The following is a 16,063-nucleotide window of genomic DNA, read 5'->3' on the forward strand; positions in this document are numbered from 1 at the left end:
GGCGGGGAGGGAGGGGTGAGTGTGACCGGGCACCTGGGCTTTTGCTTTTGGGCTGCTTGGCTTGGCTGGCTTGCTTGCTTGCTTGCTCATGCCTCGGCTGCTAGCTGATAGCTGTTTTTCTTGCTGCTTCTGCTTTCTACGCTGTTTTTTTTTTTCTTTCTTTTCTTTCGTTCCCTTTTTCTTACCCTCCCCCGAAGATACCGGACCGGCTCCAGACCTGACCTGGGACGTCCAGGACCCCCGGAGTCTGCGAGAGAAGCTCAGCGCTCTCCACAGCACTGCCTGGTTTCTTTTCTTTTCTTTTCTTGTGTTGGGGAGTGTTCTTTTGTTATTTGTTAATAAATAGGTTTTGTTTTCCACTGTGCTCCTCCGAGGAATTCCTTCCCGAACCCGGTATTGGGGGAGGGGTGGTTGGAGGTTTTTTTTTAGGGGGCTCCCTTTTGGAGATTTCCCCTAATTTGTCCTAAACTAGGACAGGTAGTTTACAGATTCATTGGCACAGAATAAGGGTGCTCAGAAATCAAAATGTATATTGTAATTTGAAAGGTAAATAGATCTTTTTTTTGATGTACCAAATCAGTTTTCCTGATATTTCTCCAATATAAAATATAAAAACAGTGAAAAAGTCACTTCCAGATCAGCACTGCTTATATGTTTTACAGACATTAATAACTCCAGTACTTAGATTAATTTATCATCAGTCAGGCAATTCCTTCTGCAAAAGAGTTGTAGCCATGTGGGGTTTTGCTTGACTACCAGTCCTGCAGGAAACACACAGCTCCTACACATTAAAGAGCTTGTTGCCTTGTTGCAATAATATCTTAGAACGAGCAAAGAGAAAGGACACTACGCTTCATAAATATTTGGTGAGAAGAGTTCCACGATCCAAGTCTAGTTATGTGAACACTGCAAAGCTGTAAGGAGGAGTTAATATGCCATGTACCATTTATGACAAATGACAGGGCACTAATAGGACACTGTGACAGGTAACAGGCTGCTCCTGTGGGAGTTCGATGATCCAAAACTAGCACCCTGCTAGTGCAGCTAGGGTGTGCTGTAGCTTTTGTACTGCTCCTGTCTCGTTCTAGGGTTAAGACCACTGTCAGCAGAAACACACAGTGTCACACTAATGAAACATAGACTACGCCTCAGTGGAAGGAAGTTCCAAATCAGCACTGGTAAAGATAAAATCAGCATGCTCTGTTACTTGGTCTATTAGGAAATAAGTTTGACTTAAAAAGAAGAGAGAACCACAAAGCCCTGGAGGTGTATGCTTGGAAAATGTGTGTTCTCAACAAGTTTAAAGCTTGTAACTCAAATTAAAATGGCTCCTCAGAACAGTAACATTTCCTTATGTCACGGCGTGGGGGCTCTAAGCCCCCGGCCCGGCGATGGCGACAACATGGTGCGCGACAGATCCCCCTGGCAGATCCCGTAGAATTCCAGCTGCCAGCGAAGGGTCGGCTCAGATTAATAAAGACGCAGCAGCACGGGTCTTAGGGCAGGAACTGGGGTGACTTTACTTGATGATAAACTCCCCGAGTCCAAAGTCCCAGGACCCTAAACCGAGGGCAGGCACTAGCTTATAAACAGGGACAGTCCTGGGGAAGGATACAATTTTTAACCAATAGGGAGAACTGGGAGTGAAACACAAGGCAGGGAAATACAATCTGTAAACCAATAGAGGATCTTAAGGGAGGGGAAAGGCTTAAGTAAACCAATGGGATTTCAAAGGATACAAAACTGACAGGGAAGGTTCTGGAAGAAAGGGAAGGTTCTGGAAGAAAGGGAAGGGTTGGGGAAGGATTGACATCTGAGGAGGGGAGGAGCAGGGGAGGTTTTTGGGGAAAAGGGTAGGAACGGGAGGGATTGACAACTTGGCAGGGAGTGGCCAGGCAACAAACAAGAATTGACAGTTAACTGAGCTGAATAACAATGAGGGAGCAAGTCTAAATTTAGCAACATAAGATATAAAAAGGGGAACCTGTGCCACTCCAAGGGCAGGGGGAGAAAACACAGAGGGATTTCAAAACCACAAATTAAGCAGTAAAATATGCCAAATAAAGAAACTAAAAACACACCACAACATCCTTACACAAAAGTCACTTTGTGCGGCTGTCACCTGAAGAAAAAATTAGTAATTGGCACTTTGAATTCAGATAGAAGTAGCTGAACTAGATTACTTAATATTGCTTCATATAATATTTCTTGAGAATTTCTGAATAGTAAGAAACCTACATTAATTTCTCTAGGTTTCAAAAAAGCCACAAAGGCTGCATTTCATTTACATTTCAGTGGATAGAAGATGAATGATTGCAACATGAAAACACCCAAAATAGAGGGCATTGGGCAATATAGCCTAAAATAAGGTGATAAATAATAACCATATACCAGAATTTAATGAATAATTTCACCTTAAATATGGAATATTGTGTAGTTTTAAACAGCTGCTTTTAGGCAGAGAGTGAGATGAGTAAATTCCAGTGGAACAATTAAAAAAATCATGGAGACATAACAGAGAACACAGTTGAGAGAATTCTGAAGCAGCCAGCAGCCACTGGCAGTCCTACAGGGCTGCAGAGAATATGAGCAGGAGTTGCAGTGTGGCAGTCGGGCAAAGTTATGATGTTTCAATACCCTGCAGGAATTGTACTGGGCGAGACCCTCATTTTATATAAAATTGAATATAGACCTAAGGGAAACAAGGAAAACAACGCTAAAGACAAAGGAAGCATTGCACAGCTTCAGAAAGCTGGGAGATAGAACCTTGTCCTGTGTTTTACTGTGTGCTTCGTTTGGAAGGAAAAAATTGGTCATAGGTATAATATGTGCCAGTCAACCCCAAATCTGAAAGAAACTCCAAGTTTAAATAAATAAGGCTATTTTGATTTCAGGCAGGCCTACACAAACTTACAGTCCAATGTAAACTCAGCATTTGGCATTGCTTGAAAGCCAAAGGAGAAGCACTAAACATATTCCATGTCACAAGAGATTTTTTTATTTTGTCTTTTTTAGACAAACATTTACAACTGCCTCATCCTAATAAACTATACCCTCCCTTATGGATATCATATCTATATAAAGGCAATTTTATATGACTTTTATTGACTTTGAGATACCTGCTGGACAAATATCAATGTTAATCTCAGACACAACAACTTATTCAGCATTGTCCAGTTTACATTGAGCTCTGATCTTTGATCCTGGTCACCCTGAGCTTTCAGGGAAAAAAAATACTTCTATTTTCATTCTGCTTTGGGTCAGGGTCAACCTTCAATCTCCTTTCATATTTGGAGAAGCAAAGAGGGAAAATTATTAACATTTCTATTCTTCCCTGAGAGACATCCACTGGACTGCCTGGTAATTTGCCCTTTTTTTTTAAGTTCTCATATCTTACAAAATATTTCTTTTTGTCAAATGCTTCAGAAATGACTCATAGATAAAGACCAGATGTACAAAATAAGAATACTGTTAGAACTGATTGCACTGCTGTAGGTATAAATTATAAGTTTTTATTTAAGAAAATAAAGCTCAGCACAGCAGATTCAAAAAACTCACGTATTTTCCATGTTTAGGAGAATGAATTCAAATACTTGCTGGCTTTGCAAGATGTTCAGACCAGAAGAAAATGGGATCAGTTCTAAGTAAGTAAGGATAAGAATCTTATGTTCTGCAGTCCATGCAGCTGAGTAGGAGAAACAAATTCACAGTGGAGGTTTTCATTGTAAGCTTAAGATTGTGCAAAAGAGGGCAACACCTTCACAGCTGCCCCAGCCAAGCACTTTCGGGCAGCCCCTTCCTCAACAGCACACGGATGTATGATGGCACATCCCACTGGGAGCTCCCTTAATGTTACACAGGCATAGGCCCAAACTCACCTCTGGATTAAGTCCAGATTTGGACCTGGGAGGAATTAGAAAGCCACATATTTGGGGTCCATCTTTTAAAAGAATTCAGGCTGTTGGCAAAGGCTGAATATTCATGCGGTGCATAAGAGATGTGGCCAAGTGGCTCCTGCAAGTCCTCGGGTGCCACCAGGCTCTGTGGGGGCCAAGCACTGCCAGGAATCTGGAGGACATGTCCCACTGGGGTGGTGGAGTTCTTCCATCCAGAGTGTTTCCTGCTGGTATCAGGTCAGACACAGAACCGATTTATTGCGACACACCCCTCATGGCAATACTAAGGAGCACATGATGACCCCTGAAGTCAGGAGTAGAAATCCAGACAGTATTTCCAGCTACAGGATGAGGATTTCTGCACCATGGTGGTGAGGGGAGACACTCACAGTGGAGGGTGGATGGTAAGTGAGAAATAGCTCCCACAGGACACTACAATTTAAATTTTTGAGTCCCAGCTATAAAGCCTTAGTTATTTTTGGAGAGTTTTTTTTTTTTTTTCAGTGTAATATATGTCCTTCAGCAAACTCAATGATGGTGCAAATCAGTGCAACAAGACATTTACTATCAGAACAACAGCTGCTAAAGGGGCATTAATTCAGATCATCTTAACCTATTCCCTTACTGCCCTTCATATTTTCCTGATTGCTAAAGGAAAGTAAAAAAGGTAAAAAGGTAAAAAGGTTTTCCTCTGTGTCAGCTTCCCCATCAGCCAGGGTTTTTCTGTTTCAGAGATTAATGCTAAAGACAAATAATCAGAAATAGAAATAAGATGGCTCTCCTGATGATGTTCAGTGAGACAGACAAGATTGTCACTCATTCTATACAAGTGCTGTTGCTGACAGGTGAAAAATTTTCTGCGTCACGTGGAAAATTATCTCCATCAGGAAGAGCAAATATGACTCTGAAGTAGTTTGTAAGGAAAACAAAAAATCATTCAAAGAACTAGAGATTCTCACTCCCCATAACCACATGCTTCATGAGTTTTTACAGAGAGGTTAATAGCTCACAAGAAGGAAAAAAATATCTTTTAGTGGCAAGAGTTACTAGAGAGTTACTGACAACACAGTTCAATAGTGGTAGCATTTCTCTTACTCTATATTTCTTTGGCCATGTCCGACTGATCACAAGCCTGAGAAAATAGTTGCCTAGTCATGTGCTTTTTCTGAGAAAGAGGGAATTGTATCAAGTTATAAATAAATTATAAATCATTACCAATTAAAAAAGCTACAGAGCAGGTAATGGCTGTTCTGCAGCAGAAATCTATGAAGCATCATGCAGCACTCATATCAAAGCAAATTTTGATTTAAATTTTAAAAAGCCCTGTGATACTAAACAGTTGTTGACAAAATTATGGCTGCCATGAAAAGCAAATGAGAGGGGATCATACTCCAAATTTGGCTGATGCATAATGGAAGCACCCACTGGAATACATCCCCTGTCCTTTCTTTTACTAACATAAGCATAAGCATCTCTTCCAAGTTGCCACCACTGGCGTCCTAAAACTGCAATACTTGAAAATATGTTGGTGTAAATGGAGCTACATGCACTTAAATGGAGATACTGCCCTCCAGCATTTGTTTTTCCTTAAATTGTTTAGTCTCTCACCTCACTACTTCCATGCTCTTTCCCAGAATCAGGCATGAAACTCCCACAAGCTTACTGTTTAAGAACAGCAAACATGAATGTAAAATCTGACTTTAGCCACTTCCAAGGGCTGTGCAGATTAGTAATAATGTGTCACACTGCATTGTAAACAACTGATGAGAGATGGAAATCTCTTCCAGCTAAGATTTCATTAACCTTTCATTATTTACCTTATTCTTGGAGCTTATACTCAGCTCTCAGGTGATAAGTCAACTTTGATGTTAATGGTCTTGAAATATTACAGTAAGATCTTGTGCCCCAAAGACTTTGCTACTAAATACAAACATCAATATTTCCTGAATTCTATGATGATTCCTGTCTCCAAAGAAGTTGCTGTCTAGAAAGGCAGTACCTTTCTTGTGTTTCTCCTAAGCACAGTTTAAATAAGTGAATGCCATTTCTAGGGGAATTACATGGAGCACCTTGAAATGGAACTGCATTTGTTACAGCAAGAAAAATATTTGTCTCGGCATAGTAAGCACAAGATCTGGAAGATGCAAGAAAGCCTTTTAAAATGTAAGATTCATAAAGCTCATATTTAAATTAGGGGACAGATTTTCAACAAGGTAATTAGGTTTTTTATACTTTGAGCCACAGCTAATCCGACAATGATGACCTCTTTTTTTCTAAAGGGTGTCTCTGGAGGAAGTGCTATAGTGGTCCCAGTTTTTTGAAAATCTGGTAACAAGCAAATGTAAGTAATTGTGTCTTTGTGTCCCAGATGGATTGCTGAGAAAAGTTCCAACAAAGCAAAATCAGAAACTCATGGTGTATAATATATGCTGCCTTATACACAGCTAATGAAAAACAACTTTGTGACATGCCTAGCATACATCACTCTGGAAATAAACATAGCATGCTGCAAATGCTTTCCCAAACTTGCCATTCCTGCAATCATGTGTAATTTCTTTACAGACACCTCATGAAGGCATGGTTTGTCTACCACATCCCCACTTAAGAGTACACCATAGAGACCATATAATGGCATATTTATTCAGGGGAATGCCGTGGAAGGCAGCTCCAATATTCAGGGATGGGAAGAACTGTAGATGCAGCAGGAATTCTGAACTTTCCCACTCCACCCCCCTCTGCTTCATATAGGGCTCAGAGCTCTCCCAAATTTCTTGTATGGGCAGCAGTCCAGAACATCACTGCTGAATTACATTTTTTAAAATAGTGATGAAAAAGTCACAGCACAAACCTCTAAAAATTACTCCCAAGGACTGGCATTATTTTCAAACTGCAGAAAAATTACAAAGAGCAAGAAGACTAACAGCCTTTGTAACAGAACATTGCCATTAAAATCTTAAACAACCTAGTATGTTACAGCACAGGGAGAAACTCCTCAAAAGAAAGCTGTTCAAAGAGACAAAATGACAGCAGAAGCAGCAGGCACACGTGATCACCACCTCTGCCAGATGTGCTCAACATCTTCGGAAATTTGAAAGGCCAGAATGCTGCAACAGCAACAAAGTTTGCTTTAAATAAAACACTTCAAGCTTCCAACAGTAGTCAGAATGATGCCCTTCTTAAAATGCCTCCTTCACTGCACTTAAAAACACTACTCATTGAATTTTAATTAATTTAAAAGCTTTACGACACCCAAAATGGAAAGGTGGACTCACATAAAAAGCGAGATACTCTAAACTCAATGGATTTGCAGCTCTTCAGGAAACATAGGCAAAGTGTTGCCTACCTTAGATTTACTGTGGGATTAATTTACTAGGGAGCCCTGCATGTGCAGGAAAATGCAAGTTCGAAGTGTAGGGCTGAGACACTACCTCATAAGTGTCCCTATTACCTCCAAAGCACTCTAAAAGTAATGCATGTACACAGGCAATATAAATTTGGCTTCTGAAATATTTACAGATGGGCCTATAATCTGTAAGACCTACTTGCAGACAGAACACAGTGATGAAAACATAGAATTGTGGCTTGCCTGTGAAGCTTATAAGAAGACAAAATCACAGAGGAAAAGGATTTCCATGGCCAGGAAGCTCTTTATAAGTTACATCCAACCCCAGGCTCCCAATGAGGTGACTACAAGCTCTTTATTTTATAGAAATGCCTGAAGTGTCACACAGCAGACCAACAACAAATGCCTAGCTCCTCTTGCACCAAAGGGAGTGAAAACTTCTATCCGTCCCCCCCGCAAACTCTTTTCCACACAGAATTTTAATATTTGAATCCACATCTCAACCATAGGCAAATCTTTCAACTACATCCACCAAGAACAAAAGCAAATTCACAACTCAGTTAAGAACCAAATTCATGGATCTGTTCTCTTCTTTTTTTTCTTTTTAACATCAGATCCAGAGGCCATAGATATCTCTTTACTGTATTTTGGATTATCCCACTGCTGCATATATATCTCTATGTATCTATATATCTATATCTCAGTCTGCTCTTTGCAAGAGTAAATATAACTGAGCAAAGTAAAAACTCTATCCAGTGCTGTCCCCTTTGCAAATGGGTGAAAAGAAAGATTCCAAGACACATTGCTTTTTTTTTTGCCTTTTTTTTTTTTTTTCAGGAAAACAGCAAATGTGTATAAATATGTATGTAAAGTATCTGGGTTTTTTCCCTGACAAATAGCTACAGAAAAAAGTCATTCCTGCTCAGCCAAACATGGTCTATGACCTTTAAACATTCCTGCTTATTACTCTCCTTGCAAAACTAAGCCAACACTGGCTTTTACTGCCACTGCCTCTGGCAGGCTGACATAACTAAAGAATCATGCTACATTATTTTCTGGTTTATGTGTAACAATGAAATTATTATAGAGTCTCAAAATGCAGCCTCCCTGCTGGCACTGGAGGAGAAGCCAAATCAGCTGGATTTCCAAATGTTGGCTGAGAGCAGTTGCTGCTTTAAATGACTAAACCACTCCCTGTAATCCAAATCTTGAGCAAATTTTAAAGTTCCCTCTGTTTGTTTTAAATGCCAATTGGAACAACAATGCATTCTTGTCCTTTTTTCTCAGGTTTTTTTTTTAGTATGTGCAGCTATAGGGAACTCAGCAACACATTTTGGACTTAGAGAAATGTCACTATTGCCAACCATAAATTCATTAATCAAACGTAAAGGCTTAAATCAGGACAGTTATAAATAAGCTGTGCAATTTTTTCTAAAGTAGTGTGTATTTGAATCTTTCTATTGGCCGTCTGTTTTCTAGAGCTTCAGGACAGCCCAATTTCCCATTTTCTTGATATATGCTATTAACAGAAGAACTATGCACCACTCTAGAAAACTAGATGCTCATGAGGATATGAAACACAGTTATATTCAAATTACAGCAGCATTTAAAAAGGGGCCACTCAAATGACTCCTCTGGAGGAGGAAGATCTCAACCCATAAAAGGCATCAGCACCAACCAAATCTTTACATGTCTCCTCTCCACACTAACAGACAAGGTCAAGCTGAACACAACCAATGGAACTCATCATAAGCTGATGGATTTTCAAAGGGTTCCTTTTATTTGGTGTTCCTTTTATTTGGTGTTTTTGTTGACCACCAGACCTTTCTGCTGTTACACACCTGCAGAGCTTCAGTTTATCTGCTAAAAACCATGAATTGCAGCAGGAAAACTCTAGGAACTAAAACCTTTCCTAAACAAAGTGATATATAGGCTCAATTTTATCTCACGCCATAACACTATTAGTATTTTTTTTTCCACTGGTACTGTGCACCTCCAGGCACTTGGACTCATCAGTTTTTTTTCTGGAACCTAACTGTAGCTCTAGGAAAAATTCTTAGCAGAGGAAAGCAGGGTTGGATACCAGCAATTTTCAGCTACTCCTTCCACTGCAGCCACTCCATCCAAACCATGTTGACAGGACAATTCCTGCCTGAATTGTCCCTGTTTTCTTCTTCCTAGAAGTAGTGAGCAAACCAAACTCATCCTGCTAAACTCCCTGACATTTGGAGCCTTGCCATATTCTGCATACAGGCCCAGCCACACAGACTTCACTGCTGCTCTCGACCTCCACTAATCACAGTTGTCAGGACTTTCCCATTCTTGTTGCAGATAAACATTGACAGTCCTGCAAGGAAATCAATTATGAGGAATATTCAAGAGCCAACACAGTCCTGCTTTGATGCAACACAGAGAATACTCTACAGGCACATGGAAAGAGATTCCCACCCATGATTTCTTGAATCACAGTTCTACCAAAAGCTCAAACAGTCTTCAAACTAATGGGAAATTGAAGAGAATGGTTGAAAATGTAGAAAGGTTTCTTCTGGCACACAAGTGTTTAAGATCTAAAGAAGATAGGAGAAATCAGCAGCAGAGGAATATTACTATTAAACTGTTCTGTTGATGTTAGAATTCACAAGGCATTATCTTCCCCCTCCCCAAGGAAGACTCCTTGTTTTGTTTTCCTCACCCCACAATAAAACCCTAAAAACTAGGGTTTAGGGAAAACTAAAAATATTTTTTTAAAAGCATTTTGCTGTTGGGAAATAAATGTTTATTTGACTATGCATTACAGCAGAAAAAAACATCTGCATTGCTGCATTTGCTGTTGTTTTAGTCTTACAGTCTTTCAAAGTAAAAAGCTGTTTGCCTAAACTATGGAGTATAGTATTCGTGTGTATTCATTGGTGTAGGGTCAAATTTATGCTGATTATCATGTAAAACATGTGCTATGAAGGCACTTGATCAAGAGTATACTAAAATATTACCAGTGTCTTCTGGGTTTTTCTTCAGAGATAAAATGCATTGGTATTTTGGCTTGTTTTTCTGGGTATGGACACACAAACACATTACTTTCCCTTCAGACTCTCTGACAATTAGATACAAGCAAGCCTTTGAACATCCTCCTGCAGCACAGACAGGTCTCTCTCATCCATAAATTGTTAAAGAGAACTTGTTGATTTGTTAATTATTACAGTACCCTGGTTTACATCAATAACCAATCTAATAATCTCAAACCTCATTAAAATTGGACTCTAAGCAGTACTATTATTGTGGTGCACAGCACAAGCTACTCCTGCAGAGAGGGTACGGTGATTTATTGATGACAGAGAAGTATGCTGATCAATAAATATCAAATGTACAATATGATGTCTGGCTTTGTGGGAAGTTATATTGGTAAATTGTAATTATATGTGAGCCCTAATGACAACGTGACGATGACAACATGTGATGGAAGTGGACATGTTTAAATTATCAGTTATCTAAGGCCTCAAAAAATCTTTTCATCCATCATTTTTTATTGAATTCTCAAGATAGGATTCATGTATATGTCCAAAGCAGAATACAAAGCAGGTCTGAGCATAACCTCCACCAGAACAGAAAGCTTTAAGAGAATTTGGTGTTGTAAAAAAAGGGAGTGCTACTACAACAGATTATCCTTTCCTTTTGCAGTGACCCCATATAAAGGGATTATCATACACATATGTGATTATACAGCTCATAAAACCACTCAGCAAGAAAAGACTCCCCAGGAAATCCAGCTAGGGATAGCATAGCTTTTGCTGCTGTTAATTCCTGTTGGACTTCAGTTTGATTAGGCCTGCAAGATGCCAAGCAAAGAAAAAAAAATATAGGATCTCTTAAAAAAAGCAATTCCTTCAGGGAAGAAAATAGGTGACAAAAGCCAACCTGACAAAACACCAACAAAATGCACACAATAAATAAACCAAGGATCACATTAAGGAAAGTCTTCCCATTTCTGTTTGACTTAGAAACTGAGAAGACCTTGATATGTGTGTCTAAATGGAAGAACCTTGTGGTGACCAAGAATAACAACTCTACGTACCCAAACAGGTTCAGCACACACAGCCTTCCAAAGGAGTCACTCAAAGGGCTGCTCAGGTCCTAGACTGGTAGAGAGACCCTTCCTCCCTGCAGAAAGGAGATTATCCAGAAGGAGGAAAAACTTACCCACGGAAAATACTGAGGGAAATCACAGAGGGACACACAAACATGTTTTTGTGGCATGAAATGTTTAGTGGGCATTTTACAGATCATGAGTCTACCAACCCTTATTCTTGGTGGGCTTATTAATTTTATATTTCCTTCTAGAAATAAATAAAATGTTGGGGTTTGGGGCTTGGTTTCCTCTCCCCCATGTCTATCCCACGCTCCCCAGTTGGAAAAAAAAAGAGGGTCCTTTTCCCAAAATAGATTTGTTGTTAACTGCTAGAGATCTTTCTCTTGCTTGACTTTTCTTTTGGGTTACCAGATGCAGGGCAACAACACAGTATTTCTTCAGGTCATATGATTTATAAAACAGTAACTAATGGCAGCTGCAATAACAAATCACTGCTTTTGTCATTTTCATTAACAGCACTTGAATGAGCTCAGGTATACTTTTCCACTGGTAGACAAACCTAAAAGGCATTTGTTCACATTAATCATTCAACGGTACTGTTAAAAAAGATAAAAAACTTGAAAATAGCTGAACTGGCAGAATTCTCCTTCTTCCCTCATATATTTAAGAATGAAAAAAAAAATCAAAGGGCTGATTCTTTAAATATTAAATTTGGCAAAATTAAAATGCAGATTAATAAAACCACTACAGCAATTAAACGTATTCAACCCTGGAAACTGTTGACCTATGAAGGCTCCCTTAAGAAAATCATAAAAAACAACCCATATTGGACAAATGATCTAGGGCTTTTTTGCGTTTTGTTTTCAAAAGAGCTGACAGTTTCCTTTGTAAATATGAACTATGTTGACCTACTTTCTTAATAACAGCTGTGAAATTTTTATTCTATCATTATACAGTTATTTCCATGAATTTTACATCAACTCTTTGTGTATAGATGATTAAGTGTAGAATTAAAAATGCAGATTGTAGACCAGGTCTATAAAACAAAGTAAAAATCTGCTTACAATTAGAGTCACCCAAAATAAAACTTTAGAAATAACCGATCCTATTTTTTTTTTTTTTTTTTGTACAGATGGGTAGTAAATGACAACATAAAATGTCTCTCCACTGTGCATTCCAGTGATTTCAGAGAATAAGTTGTTGGGAGGCTTTTCTCTCAAGTCCTCCTCATTATTTTTGTACTTCCATACTAACTCTAGATATCCCATCTTTCAACTCCCAAGAAATGAATATTAGGGAGTCTCACTCTAAGTGCAGCAATGAGCCATTACACAGGACTTGGTACAGTAGAATCCAAACAAATTGTGAACAGAGATGTTTATCACCAATTACAGGCCAGATGAGGATGTTTGGGGACTTACATCTTCACAGGAAAGGGAAATGACTGCGGCATTTCCAAGTATTACCAAATGTACAGTACTGTTGCAATCACAGGGCCCTTCAGAAACCAATGTTTGATCTAATGTTCACTAAACAGAGAGCAATGGAAGAAGTCCTCCAAAAAGAACATTTTGCTGCATTTGCTGATTAGCTGGAGCCCATGGCTAGCTGGTTTTGTGCAAAGACTGCATCCTGACACAGGTTTACCTGTAGTCTCCTACAATGCAGCCTCACGGAGGTGGTCATCTCTGTAGAATTAACCGTTTAATTTATGTCAGTAGTTTTAAGAAGCTTTACTATTAAAATCTTAAATATCAAATTTTAAAAAGGCTTTAGAAAATATAAACTTAAAATAGCAGACCCAAATCAGGGTCTGATTAGAATACACAAAAGATTCTAACTTTTTTTAATCAAAAAGGAAAAAAGAAATGGGTGAAACAAAGAAAGATAAAAATATGCAAGAGGGGCAAACTATGTATTGAGGAGGCAAATCCATCATTCTTTGAGATGCTACACATCATATGTACACAGATTCTAAGAACTGTGAACTCTCATTACACCCAAAACGAGATCTCAGCCACTTGCAGCCAAATTATGCAATGGTTTCTTCAGAAAGAAATGCAAATTATTAAGAATTAATGCAAATTATTAAGAATATGACAATCATGTCATATTATGGATCCCAGGCAGTGCCTTTCTGTTGACTTTCCTATGCCTGTATGTCCTTCTGAGAGCTGTGACGTGGAATGGGACATTGTGAAGTGTTCTGCAGTTGCTCAGCATTACAAGAACACATTCTGCCTTGGCTGAACTGCATTAACCCTTCATAGTGTGTGAGCCCCTTGGGATGTGTGGGGCTTCTCCTGGGACCAGGACATCTGCCACAGGTCACTGGACATCCCGTCCATGCCCTGCAGGTAACTGGTTGCCACAAGGGATCCTAGAGCATCTCTGTAGGACCAGAGACCTGTGCTTACACAACTGAATCAAACCTGCTTCTTAAAATCTATCAGCTGAAGGTTTCACATTTGCCAGCCTTTACCTACCACTGGCATCTTACAACAGCCTTTCAATGAATGGTTAATCTATAAGTCCTTTTTCTCTCCAGAACTGTTGTGACAATTATCTCAACATTCCTGTACCTCAGATTTCGCTCAACTCAAAATATGACATGGCTACGCAGGGATTAGGACCACTCCTCACTGCAAGGACATGCCCCTCACAAAACTGGGACATGGGGTAGGTCCGCACTGTGGACATCACACAAATAGGGGGTTTCAACCATGGCAAACCTCCACCAATGTGCCACAGCCATCCTTCCCAACTACAGCTCACCAATGCCCTCTGCTCTCTCTGGATTTCTGCATGAGGTGCACAGACCTGAGGAGAAGGGGGAAATGCTGAGGCTTTACATGAGGTCAGGAACAAGGCTGCAGTTCTTCTGCCACAACCCCACCCCCTGTAAGCTGCAGGACCCCACAGATCCATAGCCTGTACTTCTCAGTGGGAATCAACGCAGGGGCCAAACCCTAAAAGAGGGTAGCAAAGGCTTGATGTGAGCATTGCCTTCCTGCCCAGCTGCCGAGAGCAGCAGCTCTGCCAGGCTGGTGCCAGGCCTGAGGTACGACACCAAACCCCGGCTGGAGATTGCACTTCTGACTGCCGGCATTCCTGGTGCTTGTGAAGCGCAAACGGCCTCTGCTAGCTCCTGAAGGAACGTGGCGTTCAGCTCCTCACGTAATCAGTTTGCTACCCCTGTCCTGTGTCCTGGCCTGTCTGTCTCGAGTCTCATGCTGCTACGTCACAACTTCCCTAGAACATCCATCACGAGGGTTGTCACTGCACACAGCACCAGCCATGGCAAGTAGTTTTTCCTCCCACACTCCTCACGTGCAAATGTTGATTCCAGTAATCACCTCAGAAACAAACAGGTGAGTAAACAAGAACGAGATTTCCACCCCTCCACCCCCAAAGAAATTTTTACATACTCAGCAATTTCATGGAGTTATTTCCTTCCTGACATGATCTACTTTGCCTTTGAAAAGAAAAAGGGAACAGGGCTGTAACTTTACTTGCATAAATTTCAAGGAAAGAACCCCCAAAATTCGTAAAAGTAGTTTTCAGACAATTCTTAAAGATTTATCATCCACAATACATGATTCAGTCAGTTCGTAACGAGTCTTTCATGACCATGGCAGATTACATTAATTCTCAACAGCAGTAACCATTCACATTTTTTATTAGTTGCTTTACCAGTGAATATCTACTTAGTTTTTAATATAATAATTAAAAAAACTCCACATTTAATGAAAAAAAACTTCAAAGGGAGGAAATACCTAGCCTGTGAAACATTGCCCATATTTTCTTCACTCGTAATTGTGTCTGTTGCTGAAATGATCTTTTTAATAATGAAAGAGGATTTTATAAGTAATACATGTAATCTCATTTCAGTTCACATACCAGTGTAGACATTACTGGTTTATTCCTTATTACCTTCTTCACACTCTCATTGTTTTTCATTTTAGCTGTACCTTCGCAACAGTTTCTCCTGGCAGGCACCCTGCTCTTGTTTCCTAGAACATATTTTCTTTATATATTTATCTCAGTATCTCTGCAAATTCTTTCCCTTTCTGTCTTCTATATTTTTTACATCCTTTTTTAAAGCATATTTAACAGTCACATATTTCAGGATTTTAAAGGCTTTGATGTTTGTTTTAAATAACTCAAGATTTATATTGTGCACATGGCATTGGTTCCAGATGAACATCTATCACAGCTCTTTTGGATGAGCTCATACTCTCTCAGGAGTAATCTGATGCTACTTTAAAGATCTCTCTCCATTCTATCCCTACAGATCCTTCCAACATCACCACATTCTCCTCATAATCAGGCTGGGTAACATGTCCCAAAGCACCACTAAAACAGTGTGCAGCAAAGCCCTCATTTCCACAGCTCCTCCAACCAAATTACAGTGGGGCAACTCTGGTGAAACTTCTGTTGCTGCTACTTCAGTATGGCAATTACTTCCCTTCAGCACAATTTGTGCTAGAGCAGAATAAAATTGCTCAGAGGATGATAAACCTCAATTGTCTTTGCAATTGCAGTACACTTAAATGTCAGTTCGCTGACAATTAAACCGGGTATTTTACATTGCTAATTATGGAAGAGTGGGAGAAATCTATCTCTAGTGTCAATTACAGAAGTGGGAAGTTGCAAAAGAAGTTTCCAAGATAATTATGCTCTGTCTAGCCCTGCTTCTCTAAGAAACTTGCAAAGTATGGCATTTCAGAATCCTCAGGG

At 39.7% G+C, this 16,063-nt stretch overlaps 1 protein-coding gene across 1 annotated transcript; it reads left to right on the forward strand.

Annotated features, from left to right (window-relative positions):
• The first annotated feature begins 1,402 nt into the window (after nt 1-1,402).
• On the forward strand, nt 1,403-14,475 carry RGS13 (regulator of G protein signaling 13). Its single transcript, XM_041478907.1, is given in 8 exon segments — nt 1,403-1,434; nt 3,150-3,206; nt 3,576-3,644; nt 6,176-6,237; nt 7,413-7,579; nt 9,571-9,728; nt 12,671-12,687; nt 14,342-14,475. Coding segments are annotated over 8 exon segments (696 nt in total).
• The last annotated feature ends 1,588 nt before the right edge of the window (nt 14,476-16,063 follow it).

Source organism: Pyrgilauda ruficollis, unplaced genomic scaffold, assembly GCF_017590135.1.
Source record: "Pyrgilauda ruficollis isolate IOZ18807 unplaced genomic scaffold, ASM1759013v1 scaffold47, whole genome shotgun sequence".
Taxonomy (NCBI): domain Eukaryota; kingdom Metazoa; phylum Chordata; class Aves; order Passeriformes; family Passeridae; genus Pyrgilauda; species Pyrgilauda ruficollis.